Source organism: Microtus pennsylvanicus, chromosome 21 (assembly GCF_037038515.1).
Source record: "Microtus pennsylvanicus isolate mMicPen1 chromosome 21, mMicPen1.hap1, whole genome shotgun sequence".
NCBI lineage: Eukaryota > Metazoa > Chordata > Mammalia > Rodentia > Cricetidae > Microtus > Microtus pennsylvanicus.
In genome coordinates this window covers 7474298-7494094 of record NC_134599.1, presented here as the reverse complement: position 1 = coordinate 7494094, position 19797 = coordinate 7474298, and the positions used below count along the sequence as shown (strand labels likewise).

The window sequence follows — 19797 nt, the reverse complement described above, 5'->3', positions numbered from 1 at the left end:
CTGTCCCTGATGAGCTGGGTCTTCAGAACCTATTCCCTATGGTAGGATGCCTTGCTCAGCCTTGATGCACGGGGGAGGAGCTTGGTCCTGCCTCAACTTGATATGCCATGCTTTGTTGATTCCCATGGGAGGTCTTATCCCATCTGAATGTAGACTAAGGAGGAATGGATGGGAGGAGGGGAAAGAAAAAGGTGGGGGGAGGAAATAGGGGGAGAGGAAAGAGGGGAAATTGTGATTGGTATGTAAAATAAATTGAAAAAAAAGGATGAATCAAAAAGAATAAGTGCAGCATCTTTACACTGGGTACAATATATTACTAAAAATCAATGTTCATCAAATTAAATAATGATGATTTTAACTAAAAATACTGTGTCTTCCCTAAATTTTAACTTCTTAACCAAGATAGTAGTATACTTAAGAAAACAGAAAGGCATTTGTTGTGTGGCTATTTTGGTAAATGTTTACAAATAAAGGTAAGAATTGCATTGCAAAAAAAAAAAAAAGAACAATGCCTTTAAAATAGAATTCAAAAAATATATTTGTAAAATGGAACTTAATAGATGTATTGTCTTGGAGAAGCATTTTTGCTTTTGTTTTCTCAGTAAACAAGAGGCTGTGGATTTGTTCCACGTAATAATCAAAGCAGACCTCCTGAACCTTGACAGGTGAAATCTAACAAAGGTTACCACTGGTCTTCCCGGGGACCATCCTCGGGGACCCTAAAGATACTTCATCAATGGACAGCAGAAAGCAGTTTGGAGAACACAATGTCCACATTTCCATGAGTGGTGTGGGAAGTTTTTGGATATTTGGTGAGTCATGGATGTTTTTTATAATTATAATATAATAGGGGAATATAAGATAAAAAAGACAGCTATTAATCTCAGATATTTTCCATTGGCATGCATTTTAGTATAGCAACACAAATTTAAAGTTATTTTTCTTATGTTTCTACTCTTCTTTGGGATATTGTGCTTATACAGTTCACTTAAAAATGCAATGCATAAAAAAGAAATGAGGTTAGTAGTTGACCTTTAATAATTAAACTTGTAGTCACATTAAATATGTTTTCAAGATTAAATAGGTATATTTCAAATAGATAATTTAAAAACACTTCAAAGATTTATAGAATATGGCATTTAAATGTTTTATTAACTTAGGGTTTTGCATGACTGTGAGACACATCTGCTCTTGGCAGTACCAATTTACGTCAGACATGATGGACATTGCAGTAACTCCTTACGGAGTTTGCAGTCATTGTGGCAAGCTTGGCCGCTGGGCAAAGAAACTGCTCCTGCCTTTGACTGCTGACAATGTGCTGTGCAGACTGAACATGCAGGAAAAAACTGGGCATGATGGTCATTCAAAATTCCAGCTTCACAGAAGAGTCTGCCAGACACAGAAGAAAGTGACTGACGAATTTTGCCAATACAAGGCTGACAGTCCTTCAAATTTCCTGCTTCACCGACCGGTCTGCCAGATCCTCTAGGCCTGTAGGCTCAAGATGAATGCCCCAACATTGCAAGGAACTTTGAGTAACTGTGCAGGCAGTCAGGTGTCTCAGTCATTTCTAGAGTTTTGGAAGTTGCTTGCAAAGTACTTCTTGTGTAGTCAGGTAATATTTTATCCTTCTAGGGTCTTTGGAGCTGAAGGCTAGATATACTTGTAGTTTTCTTAGTTATGATAGAAAGTAAATTAGATGTAAAATGTAAAACTTTGAATAGGATAGGATAAATAATACATTATTTTTCTGAATATGCTAAGTACAAATGGACAAAATATTGTAAATTTAATTCTTGATAATTATTTTTGTTATCTATTTTACTATGCTAAAACTTTTCTTTTTGTTTAAACAACAGTGGGGGAAATGTTGTGGAATATTATTTTAGGGTATGTTACATTTGTTTATGCTGTGGAACATTTGTTTTAATGATGTAAAAATATACTGCATTCTTTTATGTTGCAGTTGTCTAACTATGAAGCTGTGTTACTTTACCTGTCTAAAACACATGATAGGTCTAATAAAGAGCTGAACTGCCAATAGCAAGGCAGGAGAAAGAATAGGCAGTGCTTTCAGGCAGAGAGAATAAATAGGATGAGAAATCTGGGAAGAGAGAAGGGGCAAGATAGAGCAAGGAGTAGAGGACGTCAAGGCCCAGCCACCCAGCCACTCAGCCATTCACAGAGTAAGTGTGAAAGTAAGATCTATGAAACCATGAAAAGGAAAAGACCCACAGGGGAAATGTAGTCAGGATAACTTAAATTAAGAAAAGCTGACAAGAAACAAGTTAAGCTAATGCTGGGCATTTATAAGAGAAAATGAGACTCTGTGTGTGTTTTATTTGGTCCCTGGGACGAGTCCCCCAACAGGCTTAAAGAGTAAAAGAGTAAGAATCAACAAAAACAGAGGCCTCCTGAAACTATATTAGTTCTTTATAGAATTGGAAACAGTGAATTTATTTTTCAAAAACACCATAATACTGGGAACATTTTTTTAATTCAATAATAAGAGAAAAAATCTTAAAGAGCCATAGAAAACAAATCACATGTTTATAGGTTTTATTTATTTATTTATTTATTTATTTATTTATTTATTTATTTATTTATTTATTGTTTTTCGAGACAGGGTTTCTCTGTGGCTTTGGAGCCTGTCCTGGAACTAGCTCTTGTAGACCAGGCTGGCCTCAAACTCAGAGAGATCCACCTGCCTCTGCCTTCCAAGTGCTGGGATTAAAGGCGTGCGCCACCACCGCGCCCGGCTGTAGGTTTTAAAGGGAGTGAAATGACTCTGTGTTTTTTTTCCCTTCTGGGATTCCTTTATTTCTATCTTTTTGGCTTGGCTCACTTGTTTGTGTAGAGAAGATCTAAGATGGTCTTCTATTCTAATCAAAATAAGGTTTTGCAGTGGGACCAGAGATTACTAAGCCCATAACCCACTCAGCAACCCAAATCTGCTGCTGGAAATTTCTCTACCTACTCTCAAGTTAGAACCTGTAGTGTCCCCTAAAGATGTTGCCAGCCCAAGACCCTGCCAGCATCAGGCATCATATGTGTTTGGCACTAGGGCCAGAAAGGCTTTACAGCCAGAGACCAGGATGCTACTAAGTTTTTACTATGATAGCAGGAGTGGATGGCTTCTTTCTCCTCCATGAGGAGGACTAATTCTCCCCATTTACCTTCAGACTAGGGGCTGGGGTTCAGGAGCAGGTATGAGAACCTACCCTTATCCCCAACACCTCTGCCCATCCCCAGCTTCATGATGGTGCCACCTAAAACAGTCTTCCTCGGGTGCCTTGCTAGAGAAGTCACTGGTCAGAATTCAAGGAGCACCAACAGGAAGATGGAACTGTGGAATAAACTGCCTTGGTTGTGTCTGTTTGTGGCTTAGCTTTGTGTTTAAATAGCAAACAAAAAAGGAAATTAAGAGCCGGGTGGTGGTGGCGCACGCCTTTAATCCCAGCACTCGGGAGGCAGAGGCAGGTGGATTTCTGTGAGAGGCCAGCCTGGTCTACAAGAGCTAGTTCCAGGACAGGAACCAAAAGCTATGGAGAAACCATGTCTCGAAAATCAAAAAAAAAAAAAAAAAAAAGAAGAAGAAAGAAAGAAAGGAAAAGAAAAAAAAGAAAGGAATAACTAATCAAATAAATCTGGCAAAAAAAAAAACCTCACAGTCACAGAGCTCATTAAGTTCCAGGGGGTGAACCTATTACTATTTTGATAAATGGACACAGTATCAAACTGCCCTCTAAATTCATATCCCTATACTCAAAGATTAATGCAGTTCTCAGACCTCATCAGAGAAGTTTCCTTGTGCAGTGGACAGAGGTGAACACAAAAACACACAAAGGATGTATGTGGACAACTGTCTGTAGAACATTGGGTCATAAATGGGACATATGTATTATACCTTCTCCATGGCTCAGGGATCATTACAGAAGAGGGGATAAGAACTGTAAAAGTCACATTTCAAAGAGAACCAGGGCTAAACAGCTATCTTCTGGACAAGATGGGACCACTGCACACATGAATTCACAGACACTCCGATTTCCCGGAGACGTTAAAATGTAGTCAACATTCCAGCATGCCAAAAACGGAGGAGGTATTTACAGTTCATGTTTTCTGGGAAGGGAGAATCGGTTTTCTTTAAGGATGTGGTTGGTCTCTAGTAGGTTGGCCATGTCTAAGTGGATGACCCCACACTTATGAGTAACTAGACAGTCCTATTTGGACTCAGTGATTTTAAGAAAAAGGGGGTAGGAATATGGGAAGGGGAAGGAGTTAATATGATCAAAATATATTAAATGAATATATAAAAATCTCAATTAAAATATTTTAACATAAAATAAATAAACTTAAGGCTGGCTCAATTATTTAAGTGCTTGAAAGCATGAGAACCTGAGTTCAGTGCCCAGAACCCACATAAGAAGGCAGACATAGTGCACATTTGTAATTCCACTGCTATGAAAGTAGAGACAGGCAGACCCTGGGCACACTAATCAGCTGACCTAGCCTACATAGGTGATCTCCAAGGCATGAGGAACCCTCTCTCAAAATACAGTTAGCAGCATTCATAAAGAATGAAATCCAAGGTTGTCATCTGGTCTTCACACGCATCTGCATAAAAGTGAACACAACTTCCCCAAAACATGCACACGCACACACACACACCCAAAAACTAAATTTAAAAATTTTAAAGCAGTAAATTAGTGAAATGTAAGGAGGGTATAACCTACTCCAGAAAGCATTCTATGACACTACTCCTCCATAGAGAAAGTGCCTCTTTATAATCCCAGAAAGCCCAGAGCTATCTCTGGATAGCTCTATACTGCATTATCAAGATCTCTTTAAACATCAAAATTTTTCAAACTGTGGGCCATATAAGAACCATGGTTTTTTATTGTTTTTTGGATTTTGGGCGAGGGGAGTATTTTGTTTTGTTGTTGTTGTTATTGTTTGAGACAGTTTCTCTGTAGATTTGGAGCCTGTCCTGGAACTAGCTCTTATAGACCAGGCTGGCCTCGAACTCACAGAGATCCGCCTTCCTCTGCCTCCCGAGTGCTGGGATTAAAGGCATGCACCATTATCCCACAGAACCATGGTTTTTTTTTGGTTTTTTGTTTTTGTTTGTTTGTTTGTTTGGATTTTTCGAAACAGGGTTTCTCCGTAGCTTTTAGTTCCCGTCCTGGAACTAGCTCTTGTAGACCAGGCTGGCCTCGAACTCACAGAAATCCGCCTGCCTCTGCCTCCAGAGTGCAGGGATTAAAGGCATGCATCACCACCACCGCCACCCCCCCAGAACCATATGTTGCCAGAACTGGATACAAAACAGATACTAAGTATCATTTGTTTCTAAAAGCATCAGTCTTTATCACTACCAACTAGCATACAAGAATCAATAAAGGACTTGCTCTAATGCCATAATGTAGGGCCCTGGTCTCCCTTATTCCTGTGGTGCATTCATGAGGACAGTTTATGATCAACTACTAAGCTTCCTGTGTGTTTCTGTGCTATGCCTGCCCCACCTGGTGGTTAGCTGTAGGGCATTCACTCCTTTGTTAATATGGTAATTTCCCACCTGCCTGGGCGGAGATCCTTGTGCTGCAGTTAGGTAGAGAAGGACTTCCCAAAGGCTGAATAAAGTGGCATTCGGCTGATCTCCTTTCGAATGACCCTGGTCTCTCTGTGTGTTCTTTTCAACCTCCAGGCCTTTGCCCGACTGGCGTTCAGTAAAGTGGCGTGCGAAGGGTGTTACACCATAATGATTTCATTTCAGGAAGTCCAAACAGAAACCCCTTCCTTAACAATGCCATGTTAGGCAAAATTTCAAAGAGTATGAGTGATTTTCAGGCATAACCAAAACTTTTTTATTTTTTACAACCCAAATACACAGACCCAATCCAACTAGTTCCAGAACACTTACACACACATTTTTGTTGTTGTTGTCTACTAAGCAAACAGAACAAAGTTTTTAAGGGGACATGTACAGAAACATTAGAAGACTACATGTCAGTCAAGTGTTGGCGTCACCATTCCTTGTCTTTCTTTATATCTATCTAAGCTCTCCACCTTTGACTCATCTTCTTTATTATGCGGAATACACTCAATCTCTTTTTCTGGGTTTGGAAGTGATTTCCCCTTTGGAAGCAAGAAACATTCAGCATTCAAAACTTGCTCAGCGGTCATTGAACTTCTACAACATATCAAGCTACAGAGGAGGGATTTGACATTATCATCCTGAAAGGAAAAAGAAACATTTTAAAAAAAAATAATCAAAATCAAAAGTAATGGTAAAAAGAGGAACAAATCTGTAATGATAGAGGATCCAATTTTTAAAACCTCTTTTAGTTACTGAGAGAGGCTAACAGTAGTTTTCTATTTAGATTTTTAGAAATTCTTTCTAAGTTCAGCTACATTTCATTGGAAATAGATATCTCCAGTGATAAGGAAAACAGAATTTATCTGCCAGGGAAAATGCAAAAGCAAAGAATCACAGCTAAAATAAAATGAGTGAAATTTGAATAAAATTTTCTTTCTTTAATGGGACAGTGGTTGGAGTTTCATATGAAAATTTCACCTCTCTACTACCCAACATCTTATGGGAGACCCAACCACTTAGGAAGGAAAAATTTTTAAAAAATTAAAAAAACCGAAAGAAGTAAAATCTCTATTTTAATGGTACACATGTAAGTTAAAGCATTAAGATACCCATTAAAAATCATTTGAATAGTTAAGCATAATTAAACAAAATAGTTACAAAGCATATACTCTGAAGACAAGATATAGTTGAAGGAAATCAAAGGTTTCAGTAAACAGAAAACATTCAATGTTTAATGAACCAGAAAATAACACCGATAAGGAGGCACAGAGTGAAAACAGTCCTTATTAGATAAACCAACTTCTTTGTAGACATTGACAAAGGACCGCTGAACTTTATGGATCAGAATAATAATCCTGACTCTTTAAAAAAAAAGTGTAAAAATTCTTATTTCCCAATTTTGAATCACTATAGCAATAATCAAGACAACATGATACTTGGCAAATGAACAGACACAGTTACTCTGTCCGTGACTGCTGATGGTTAGACTTGTATTTTAGCAATACAAAAGTCTAACACTCTCATTGATATTAGACATCCTCAGTGATCTGCACTCTAAATCAGCATGTAATCACTAAATCAGCTTGATCAAGAAAATCAAACAATATTCTTCAGTGCACAGTATGCAAAGCTGTAAATTCTGCAGGTAATGTGGACCATATGCATTTTAAACTTACAATGGGTTTATAAGGATATAATCCTATCATAAATGAGGAGCATCTGTAAGACAGTGGAAAAGAAATCAGAGTCTAGAAAGAAACAGAACTATCATCTACTGGTTCTGACAAGGATGACATGGTCATTTAATTTTTACAAAAGTCTTTTCCACAAATTATATCAGGACAGATAGCCACAAGCAGAAGACAGCAGTTGGACTATTACCTCTTAAAATATACAATTTACTTCAAAATAGATCAAAGATCTAAATATAAAATCTTAAATTATGTAACTGTAAAGAATATCTTTTTTATATTTGACAATTTTATATTTGACAAAGAATTCTTGACAATAATCCCCAAGCACAAGCAACATCAGAGAAAGTTGCGCTTCACGAAAATTACAAACTCTTGTACTTTAAACAACAATATCAAGAAAATGAGAATCCCACCCACAGGATGAGGCAAAATATTTGCAAACCACGTGCCCAATATGTCATTTGTTTCTAGAATACATAAGCAACCATTAAAATTCAAAAATCAAAGGACAACCCAAATTTTTAAATGTAAAAAACAACGTAAGAATCTGCACAGGCATTTCTCTGAGAAAGACGCCACAAATCTAAATAAAGACTATGAGATGGTACTCCCATTATGATCTCTAGAATCAAGACGTTTTTTTTTATTCTTAAAATCTCCTGAGTAAATTGTGAACATGCAGGTCACAGGAGAGGGGAGAAGGAAGGGAGGGGGGTGAGCAGAGAAAAATGTATAGCTTAATAAAAGTTTAAAAAAAAGTCTTTTTTTTTTTTTTTTTTTGGCTTTTCAAGACAGAGTTTCTCTGTGTAGCCCAAACTGCCCTGGAACTAGCTCTGTAGACCAGACTGGCCTTGAATTCACAGAGATCCATCTGCCTCTGCCTCCCAAGCGCTGGGATTAAAGGCGTGCACCATCACTGACTGACCTCAAATTCAAAAAGTCTTATAACCAGTATTAATATAGAGAAACTGAAGGTCTCACATACTGCTACTACATATGTAAAACAACTGCTTTGGAATCTAGTAAGTCTTCAAACTACTAAACAGGTGCCACAAGATCCAGTAATTCTACTGCTAAGTATACAGCCAAGAGAAATGAAATGTGTCTGCTCAAATATTTATAGTCAAATGTTTGTACCATTTTTCACAGTAACACAAAGGCATATACAACGCAAATGTCCATAAGCAGACAGGTATCAATAAACTGTGGTAAATATGGAGTATTAGTCATGAAAGGGATAAAATATTAATACTAGAATTTGTGAAATTTAAAAGCATGGTAAGTGAAAGCAAAGCACATTGTACCCATTAATTTTCATTCCATCCACATGATTGCCCACAATAGCAAATTAAACAGAATTAGAAAACAGATTAACAGTTAAGATTGAAGAAATGCAAATACTGAGAGGTAGCACAGACAATGTAGTGTTTGTGGTTTGGTCTGACGCATAATACTATACTTAAAACCACTAAGTTATATACTCTAGGTGGATAAACTGTAAGGTTAGTTATCTCTTTTGAAAGCCATTTTTAAATTATTTAAAGCTTTACTGAAAGGCATACCATATCTGAATAAATTTTAAGATGCACTAAAATTAAAGGAAAAATTTTTAATTTGAGAAAATGTCAAACTATGAATGAACCATGATAAAAAGACTTCAACTGAAAAATATATCCTGAACCTTTTCTTCCTTAAATTGTTTCTTTGACATATATTTGATCGCAGCAATAAAAAAATGTAACAAAAGAAAATCTGTACTGAAAGCAGGGGTCAGTGCTGTTATAAACCTGGCCCTGTAGTTCTAGGGTCTATGGAACTGGTTTGCAGGAGGAGTATGAAAGAGTTTAGATTTTGGTGTTAAATTCCCCTAGAGTTCCGCAAGCAGAGCATACTGTGCTTCTAGTGGGGGTTAAGAAGATAAGAATGCCAAAACGAACGTGGACAGTGGCAGTCTGGTCCATGAGGTTTCAGAGGGGAGCAGGATTCTTAATGTGAAGTGGGACAGACGCCTTTGATGGTTTGAAAGAAAATGAGCCCTAGTAGGGAGTACCACTAGTAGGTGTGGCTTATGTTAGAGTAGGTTTGTCCTTGTTTGAGAAAGTGTGTCACTGTTGTGGGCAGGCTTTGAGATCTCCTTTGCTCAAGTTGCACCCCACGTTGCCTACGATCACAAATGTCGAACTCTCAGATCCTTCTCCAGCACCATGTCTGACTTCACGTCACCCACCATGGCAATAACAAACTAAACCTCTGAAACTGTGAGCCAGCCCCAATTAAATGTTTTCCTTTATAAGAGTTGCCATGGTAATAATGTCTCTTTACAACAACAGAACCTTAACTAGGTACATTCTGCCCATATTCTGAGAACATGAGTATGAGGAGAACCTAAGGAGTGGTGCACTAATGTATTTGGTGGAGGAAATTTCAAGACAGACCATCCAAGATGTGTGGAATTAGCTACTGGTAACTTTTCTCATCCAGATCTACAATGCAGGAGAACAAAAAGTAAAACAGAAAGATATAAAAACAAAAATTGTAGTTAGTCAAAGAAAAGGCTGGGCAAGATTACATTCCTAATTTCACTTCCTGCTCCAATCCTGGTAGCCCTAATACCTACCTAGTTCAAGTCCTGGTACCAGACAAGTGCTCAACATAAGTTGGCTAAAAACATATATGGATGACAAAGTCCTATTGATGACATTCGTGAATTTCAAAGAAAAGATATAGTTAGGCACTTATAAAAAAAACAGGAGTAAAACACTCATTTCAAAACAAAATATCTTTGAAACATATAGTAAATGCTATTATTTTCTTATTACATAGATGCTTTGTTAATTATCTGGCAGTGGCTTAAGTGGGATACTTGAATTTTCTTAATACTTATTTCTAACACTAGTTAAATTTTTGTAAAAATTAGGGAACATTTTCATACACTTATAAATTTATATTATTAGATATTTCAAATGAGTAAATAGTCAAAGGAAACCTACCAAATGAAACTGATCCACTTTTGGGATTCCATCTTCACTTGTCTCAAACTCCTGATTATGAACAGAAAGCTACAAAAGAACACAAAAGTGAATAGGCTCCAAAAGTATCTAAATGAGTTGTTCTCAACCAGGGTCAAATATCAGATAGCCTGCATATCAGATATTCACATTACAATTCATAGCACAATTACAGTTATGAAGTAGCAACAAAATGATTTTACAGTTGGGGGTCACCACAGCATGAGGAACTGAATTAAAGGGTCACAGCATTAGGAAGGTTTAATTAGCAATAGATACCAATCTGGACTACTTTCAGATATAATCAACCCCATAGCCCATTGGCTGCATATATCTTAGTATAACCAGGAATGAAACCCAACATTTTATAGATTATAACATCAATTCCACAATGTTCAAAGAGTGGATGTTACTAGATTCTGGTGAGTAGAGAAGAGCTCATAAGAAATCACATTTATCATGAAAGATAAAAGAACTTAGTAAAAATCACTTACCTAAATAGCCAAATAGTTCCTGAGGCATATACAATGTTGATCAGCTCATAGACATACCACAAATAAACAATGTAATACTTCCTTGCTTTCTAAGAAAATGTTCTAGGACCTAGAGAGCTGGCTCAGCAGTAAGAACACTTACTACTCTTACAGGGGAAATCGGAGCTATTCCCCGGACCCATATGGTGGTGCATGCCATGAGTAACTACAGTGCCATCTCCTGACTTCTGTAGGACCAGACACACACATAGTGTACATATATGCAGTCAAAATACTCACTTGAATGAAAATGAATAAATCTCTTTTTTAGAAAAAGAAAATGTTCTAGAACCTAGTAATCTATGTCATATTGGCTTTACCATTCTCCAAACTTAAATACCAAGAAAATAAATCATGTGAGTTTCCTTCCATTCTAACACTTACCTTCTGTTCCTGAAATATAAGATATACTTCATTTGGGCTGGGCGGTGGTGACACACACCTTTAATCACAGCGCTCGAGAGGCAGAGGCAGAGGCAGGTGAATCCCTGTAAGTTCGATGCCAGCCTGATCTACAAGAGCTAGTTCCAGGGCAGCTAGGACTGTTACACAGTGAAACCCTTTCTTGAAAAAAAAAAAGATAAACTTCATTTGTCATGATTAGTTCTACGACAACTTGGTACAAGATAGAGCTATCTGGAAAGAGAGACTCTCAATTGAGAAAATACCTCTAAAAATTGGACTACGGGCAAATCTGTTGGGCATTTTCTTCATTAATAATTGATGTAGGAGGGTCAAAACCACTGTGGGTTGTACCAACAATATAGGTGGGCGTAAGAAAGCAGGCTAAGTAAGCAAAGAGAAACAAGCCAGTAAGTAACATTCCTCCATAGCTTCTGCTTCAGTTCTTGCTTCCAGGTTCCTGCTCTGACTTCTTATGATGAAGGAATTTTTGGAGGCCCAAAAATGTGAGCCTATTTCCACCTTGACCAAAGGTTGGAGAGTTGGAACTTACCTCTACTCTTTCAAGGTTATTTTGTTTCCACCTCAAAATAAGTTCCCACCTAGATTCAGATCAGAGAGTTATACTCTCTCAAGGTTATTGTCAACAGGTGTAGCTAACAGCCAGACTTTGTATTTCAGGAATAAAGAAGGAGATATGTTTCTACTCCAAACAAAAGTCTAAGGATCCAACTAAGTTGTCCAGTTCCCTTAAGGAGACAACATTGGATTCCACCCCAAGAATGGTTTGCCTACAGAATGTTTTGGTCTAGGGTGTGAGCATGATTTGTATTGTTCTAGCAACAGAATGTTTAACTATGGATGTAGCCTGTGACCTTCAACTGGTCTTGTATCATGTTAATGCAAGTTTTTTTTTAACCTTACTCCTACTCTTGGGGTCAGGGGTATTTTAAGCATTTGGAAATTAAACGCGGATGATTTCAGTATTCACTATTCTGTGTTTTCTGTTTTATTATTTTTACATCTTTGTACTCTTTACTTATATTTCTAATCTCCATGCCCCTAACCTGGCAAGTGGTAATTCTGTCAAGGCTGGTCCCCAACAATATTTCTATATGGAAATATAACAAACCTTTTTCTCTCCATATTTCTTTTGATCATGGTGTTTTATCACAGCAATAGAAAGCTAACTAAGACACTATTAAATACACTAAATTTTTTACATTCACAAAGGTATTCTAAGTTCTATATATTTCATCACCCAACCCTAACAACCATCAATTAATGATTGTTATTTTCCTATACACAAAGCCATATTCCATATTTGCTACTATTTTAGTGGTGATAAATATAAGTATACAAGCACACATGTATATGTATATGCAGAGACCAGAGATCTCAATTATCCTTCCTTGGAAGTTATATTCATTACTTTTCAATTGCTGCAATAAAACAGCATGACCAAGGCAACTTATAAAACAAAGTGTTTAATTTGGGGTTCAAGGTTACAGAGGGTTAGAGTCTGTAACCATCATGGCAGCAAGAACAGCAGCAAACAGGCAGCGTAGCACTAAAGCAGTAGCTGAGTATTTACATCTCCATACATAAGCATGAGGCAGAGACACACAATGGGAATGACGGAGTCTTTTGAAACCTCAAAGCCCACCCCCCAATGATATACCTTGTCCAACAAAGACACACCTAATCCTTCCCAAATAGTTCCTCCAACTGGGGAACAAGTATTCAAACATGAGCCTATGAGGGTCATTCTCATTCAAACCACAAGAGCCATTATATACCTTGTATTCTGAGACAGGTTCTTTCACCATCTTGATACTCCCAAATTAAGTGAGTCTGGCCAGTGAGTCCTAGAAATCCACCTGCCTCCACCTCCTCAGTGTTAGGATACAAGTATACACCAAACATTGCCTGTTTTACATGGGTTCTGGGGACTAAACTCAAAGCCTCATACTTGTATAGCAAGCACTTTACCAACTGATCTATCTTCCTAGTCCACATATTTATTTCTTCTGAGGTAAATACTATACAAGTCATAATTTCATCTATGAACATTTTACTACACGAAATAGAGCACTGATGGGACAGGGGCGTTGTGGACCCAGACCCTCCATAAACTATACTGTCACGAATCTCAAAGCCAATGTCACAGGACAATATGCTGAAACCTGACCATCAACTACGTCTAGTCTACAAGGAAAAAACTGTGAAGCACATATGCACAATAAGCAGCAAGGTAGAAACATGGTGAAAGACAAAATATCTATAGATATCAAGATGCAGCACACTCAGTGTTGAGAAGGACAGCCCAGAGGTGTGCCAGCAGTCAACATTGACTCCTGAAGACTAACAGGCGTTGATTACCATCTGTAACCAGACACAACGATGGCTCACTAATAGAATTAGCATCTAGGCCGGGCGGTGGTGGCGCACGCCTTTAATCCCAGCACTCGGGAGGCAGAGGCAGGCGGATCTCTGTGAGTTCGAGGCCAGCCTGGTCTACAAAGGGAGTTCCAGGACAGGCTCCAAAGCTACAGAGAAACCCTGTCTCGAAAAAAAAAACAAAAAAAACAAATAGAATTAGCATCTATATTACCTGACCTCCTCTCCACTTTATTCTTTCCCTAGTAATTTCTATTTAATTTTCCTTTGGAATGACTTTAACCTGGTTTACAGAGTCTCCAACCCCTCAGGACCTGGAATTCTTTTAGGTTGTCTGATTACATTTTTTTCTTTCCATCCTACCTTTAGCTTTTACTCTCTAATCCTTACATCATCCCTCTTTACTTATTCCCTCTTCATGGAGAAGCTTTGTTAACCAATTATCTTTAAGAAGTGGAACCAAGTTAGGGTGTGGCTTTCTAGGACCTGGAGAAAAATGAACGCACGGCCCAGGTGCCCTCTCTCTCTCTGAACACTGTTTAGAGGGTTGTTGATTATCACTTGTATCAGATAGAAGGTTGGGGTGGAAACTATGTGGGTTCAAAAATGAAAAAAAGGGGGATCATAATTGTGGATAATAGAGTGAATACTTGTGAGCTATTGTTTATGGACAATTTACATTGGTATAGTTTTGTATATTGATACAAGTTCAAATTATATTTGTTATTTCTGTTTACAATACTTGTACACTTATGCAAAGTTATTCTGTCAGACTGTATACATGCATGTTCCTACCTCTGTTTAGGACATTTTGTATACTGATACAACTTTTAGGATATAATTTCATATTGCATTATATATTATTCTTACCTCTGATCAAGATACTTATACATTGTTTACATTTTGAGGTCACTGTCCTCATTTGCTGCACATTTGTTTACAGATTATTTAACATTCTGACATGAAGTCTTAGTCTTTAAATTATGCACGTATCAAATATTACAGGTCAACAGTTGTTAATGTTTGTTATATACATAGTCAGATTAATTAGGTTCTTTAGATACAGAGACTATATTCTGCCTAGATAGGTAATCTTCAACCACTTCAAGGATCTGTAAAACATGTCATTTAAATAACTTAGGGTTCTGTTGACATGAGACATGATTGCTCCTGACAGCACCAATCTATTCCTGAGAGAATGTTCAGCACCAAAGGCACTCCACTCAGAGTTTGTTTTCTTCTTGGCGCAATTGGCCTCTGGGCAAGGAACTGCCCATGCCTCAACCACTGACAAAGTACATGCTATCCAGACTGGATTAGTAGGACATAAGGAAAATAACTGCCAAACCTTTCCAAGATAGGTTAAGAGAATTCTGAAAAATTCCCTACCTCTGAAAATGGTCTGTCAGTTATTTGTAGGCATTAGCCAAAGTTGGTTGCTTCAACGCTGCAAATAAGACAGGTAGCCAATTGTCTCTGTCATATACTGCTCAACTCAAGTAATATTATCTCCCTTCTCATCAGGACTTCAATGGGGTTGAAGATTAGATAGTTGTAGTTACCTTCCTCTTATGATTTAGCCAAGCTTATTTCCAATGCAAGACTTATACTTTTTGAAATAAAATGTTTATTAAAACATTTATCAAGTGTTCCTTGCTTAATATTGTTTGTGTTGTAATTTTATATTTGATATCTGTTCCTGTTGCATATAGTTTGATATTGGGTTTGGATCACTCTTGTTTAGAAAAAAGTGGGAGGTGATGGGGAAGCCTTGTTAACAATTATCTTTAAGAGGTGGGACCAACTTACAGTGTGACTTTCTGGGACCCAGAGAAAAATGGGAGCATGGCTCAGGTCCTCTCTCTCTCTCTCTCTCTCTCTCTCTCTCTCTCTCTCTCTCTCTCCCTCTCTGCTTCCCTGAACTTGAACTTCTCGTTTCAGTTTCGTGAGTTTTCCCCTTATAATAAATATAATTGTTTATCTTTTAGCTAACCTGGTTATTTCCCAAATCGAGTTAGCTTCTACATTCTTCCTACTATTTTTCCTTCATCATCAATCCAATATTAATCACTAGTCTTACTCTCCTTTTGTTCCTTCTACTCAAACCCACAGTAATTAACATCATAGTATACCCTGTACTATGAGTGTCCTTTATTTAATTAATTACATTTTTCAAATTTATTTACTTTTCATCCCAGCACCATTTCCCTTCCTACCTCTCCTCCCAGTCCCTCCCTCTAACTCATTTCTTCCCCCAACGCACTCCTCCTTCATTTTTGTTTAGGAAAGGGCAGGTCTCCCATGAGTATCAACAAAATATGGCATAACTTGATTAATTTTAAATGATGATGATTAATTGACTATTATTTTAAGTTCATAGGGAATCGAGCTTCTGACAGTGATCTTACAAACAGTAGTCTATTTTCAGGGTAGTACTAGAGACTAGAGGCCTGAACACTAGTCTTACAGTAAAATGACACTTCAGCCTTTGACAACGTCATTCTTCTTGAACACACTTGCAAATACTTCCACTGAAAGTGGGTATTTTTTAAATCCAACCAATATCATAACTCCAATTGTGCAAAAACACAAGAAACATGAAAAATTAGGGTGACAAGACTCCTTCAAAAATTGTTAATTCCACTCTTAGCATTCTCCAGCTATCTGTAGTTCTTTGTCTAGAGACGAAGCCCAGTGAACTTTCCACTTCTGTGTTAGCGTGTAGGAAGAGCCCTCAATTGGTTATCTAATATCAAATGATCAATCCTGATACCATATACATGCAGGTTACTTTATACAGACTGAGTAAGTTGTATTTATGTATTTAAGGAATACACACACACACACACACTCCAGAGCTTCCAAAACCCTTTTCTAGAATTCACAAGTACTGTATGCACATGGTACACAAGGATTCATGCAGGCAAAACACCCATACACATAAAATAAAAATAAACAAAATTTCTTTAAAAATTAATTAATTAAAAACAAAACCAGCTATCTTAAAAAAAATAACTTAATGATATGCATTGAGGCCTTGGTGAAAAAAGAACAAGCTAAACACAAATCAGAATTGTAAAGAAATGAGGTCAAGTTAGGTGCGGTGGTGCTGCACACCTTTAATCCCAGTACCTAGTAGGAAAAAGCAGGTGGATTTCTTTGAGTTTTAGCCAGTTTGGTTTACATACCAAGCTCCAGCCCAGACATGGCTACAAAGTGAGACTCTATCTCAAAAAAATAATAATAAATAAGAAAGGAAAGGAAAAAGAAATGCAAAAATATAGTCCAAATGGAAACAAACAAATAAACGAACAAAAGGCAATAAAAGAACTGATGAAACAAAGATTGGTTCTTTAAAACAATAAATAAGAAAGGCAAAGTCTCAACTAAACTAACTAAAAGACAGAAAGAAAACCCAAATTAATACAATCAGAAAAAAAAGGGAACATTACCAAAAATACTAATAAAACTCTTTTTTAAATTTATTTCATTCTACATTCCACCCACAGTTCTCCCCCACTCCTCCCCCTTCTACCCCCCCCCATCCACTGAGTAAGGGCTCCCATGGGAAGTCAACAAAGTCTGGCATATCAAGTTGGGACAGAACCAGGGAAATCACCATTAAATTGAAAAACCTCAAAGAAAGTAATTTCTAGAAATAAATAACCTACCAAAAATTAAACCAAGATAATATAACCTTTTTTTTTTTTTTTTGGTTTTTCAAGACAGGGTTCTCTGTAGCTTTGGATCCTGCCCTGGAACTAGCTTTTGTAGACCAGGCTGGCCTTGAACTCACAGAGATTCACCTGCCTCTGCCTCCCGAGTGCTAGGATTAAAAGCATGTGCCAGCACCGCCTAGTCAATATAAATAATTTTAAAGTAACTATAATAGATAACAAGATTCAAGTCATTTAAAAAAAAAACCCTCAAAACTCAAAAGATATCTTCAATGCTGAAATATACTTTCACATGTGAGTATTGCCAAAAGGCCAGAAGCAATTCTAGCAGATCTTCAAAAAACTAATATCAATGCTTCCCAAACTATTCCACTAAATAAAATTAAAGGGGTACCATATATTCTATTTATGAAGCTAGGATTGCTGGGTACCCAAACCAAACTAGTGACCACAACAACAACAAAAGAAAATTACACCTAAAGAGCATCCGTGCAAAAGTGAACAAAATTTACAAACCAAATTCAAGAACACATCAGGATCACTCACCATAGCTCTATTCCAGACATGCTGGGAAGGTTCATCATATTCAAACCAGTAAATGTAATAAAAGGACTCAGAGACTATCATCTCAATGAATGCAGAAAAGGCTTTTGACAAAAATCCAACATTCTTTTAGGATAAAAAGCCCTAGAGAGACTAAGAAGGAATATATACCAACACAATTAAGGTGATATAAGTCGATATTCACTGTCACACTACATAGGTGGAAAAACTCAGTACACTCCCACTAAAATCAAAACAACATAAAAATATCCACTTTACCCACTCTTATTCAATAGAATGCTTAAGGTCTTAGCAAAAGCACTATAAATAAAAAGGATACAGATCACAAAGGAAAAATGCAGTCAAAGTGTATTTTCAGGTGATATGATTCTATCCATACTAAGGAGACTCTAAATAATCCACTAGAAAATTCCTAGATGTGATAAACATTGTCAGTTGATAAACACTGTCATTTAGTTAAATGGCAAGATTTAAAATAAACATATATCCCCCTACATGCCCTTCACATGTATCAGTAACAAGATGAGAAATAAACCAAAAGATACAAATCTCTGTCAGGCAGTGGTGGTGCACACCTTTAATCCCAACACTTGGTAGACAGGGGCAGGGGGATCTCTGTGAATTCAAGGCCAGCACGCTCTACAAGAGCTAGTTCCAGGATAGGCTCCAAAACTACAGAGAAACCCTGCCTTGAAAAAAGTACAAATCTCATTCATAATTTTAAAAATACTCTTTGGAATAAACTGAACCAAGGAAGTAAATGACCTCTACAAATAAATTTTTTTAAACTCTACAGAAACTAAACCATCTCCCATGCTTGTGGATTGAAAATTTTAATATGTAAAAATGGCTATATTATCAAAAGCTATCTAATGATTCAATGTATTCCCAGAAAAATAAAACGATGCTAATCTCTCACCCAGAACAAAAATAAACTCCATGTAAGATCTGAAACTCTGAAAATGTTTAAAGTAAAAATGTGGGGGGGGGGGGGGGTCTAGGGGCTGGAGACATGGCTCAGCTGTTAAGAGCACTGGCTGTTCTTCCAGAGGACCTGTACCCAATGGCAGCTTACAACTGTAACTCCAGTTCCAGGGTACCTGACATGCTCATACAGATACACATGCAAGTAAAACACATAAATGGAGGAAGGGAGGGAGGAGAGAGGAAGGGGGAGAGACAGAGAGACAGAGAGAGAATGAAAGAGGGGAGGGAGGGAGGGAGGGAGGGAGGGAGGGAGGGAGGGAGGGAGGGAGGAAGGGAGGGAGGGAGGGAAAAAATTTTTTAAATGACAGATTAAAAAAAAAAGCCCAGCAGTAGTGGCACATGTCTTTAATCTGACCATTCAGGAGGCAGAGGCAGGTGATCTCTGTGAGTTTAAGGCCATTCTGGTCTACAGATCAAGTTCCAGAAGAGCCAAAGAAACCCTGTCTTGAAAAACTAAGAAACAAACAAAAAATAACAACAACAAAAAGAAAAAGCAAAAGGTAGGCAAAATACTTAAAGATCTAAGTATAGGCAAGAATTCTTTAATAGGACTCCTGTCACTCAGGAAACAATGCCAACAGTTAACAATGGTGACCTCATGAGATGAAAAAGCTTTAACACAAAAAAAAGGAACTGGTTATTTGAATAAGAAAGATAGCTTTCATGTTCTAGTTAGCGTTTTTTGTTTTGTTTCCTTGACACAAGTTAGAGTCTTCTGAGAAGAGGGTACTATAAACCTCTTTAAGCACAAACTGGCTACCCCACCACACACACACACACACACACACACACTCATTCACTCCAGGCCATAAAACCATTCCTAGCCTCTGGAGGTGTCAGCAGCTTGACCCTCAACCCCAGACTTCACGAAAGGCCTTTCCCAGCCCCTTAAGAGTGGCTAAATTCTGTCCTACAGCGGCAGGGCATACAAGCGCG

The 19797-nt window shown here is 37.6% G+C and overlaps 1 protein-coding gene across 1 annotated transcript in view; it reads right to left on the bottom strand.

Moving 5' to 3' along the window:
• Positions 1 to 5845: 5845 nt before the first annotated feature.
• Positions 5846 to 19797, bottom strand: part of Stk31 (serine/threonine kinase 31) — a 68836-nt gene continuing 54884 nt past the window's right edge. The window contains exons 22-23 of the mRNA XM_075955256.1: positions 10281 to 10349; positions 5846 to 6234 (exon numbers count right to left, since the gene is read on the bottom strand). Coding sequence (XP_075811371.1) covers positions 6007 to 6234; positions 10281 to 10349 — 297 coding nt within the window. The 3' untranslated portion in view covers positions 5846 to 6006. The remainder of the gene's footprint in view (positions 6235 to 10280; positions 10350 to 19797) is intronic.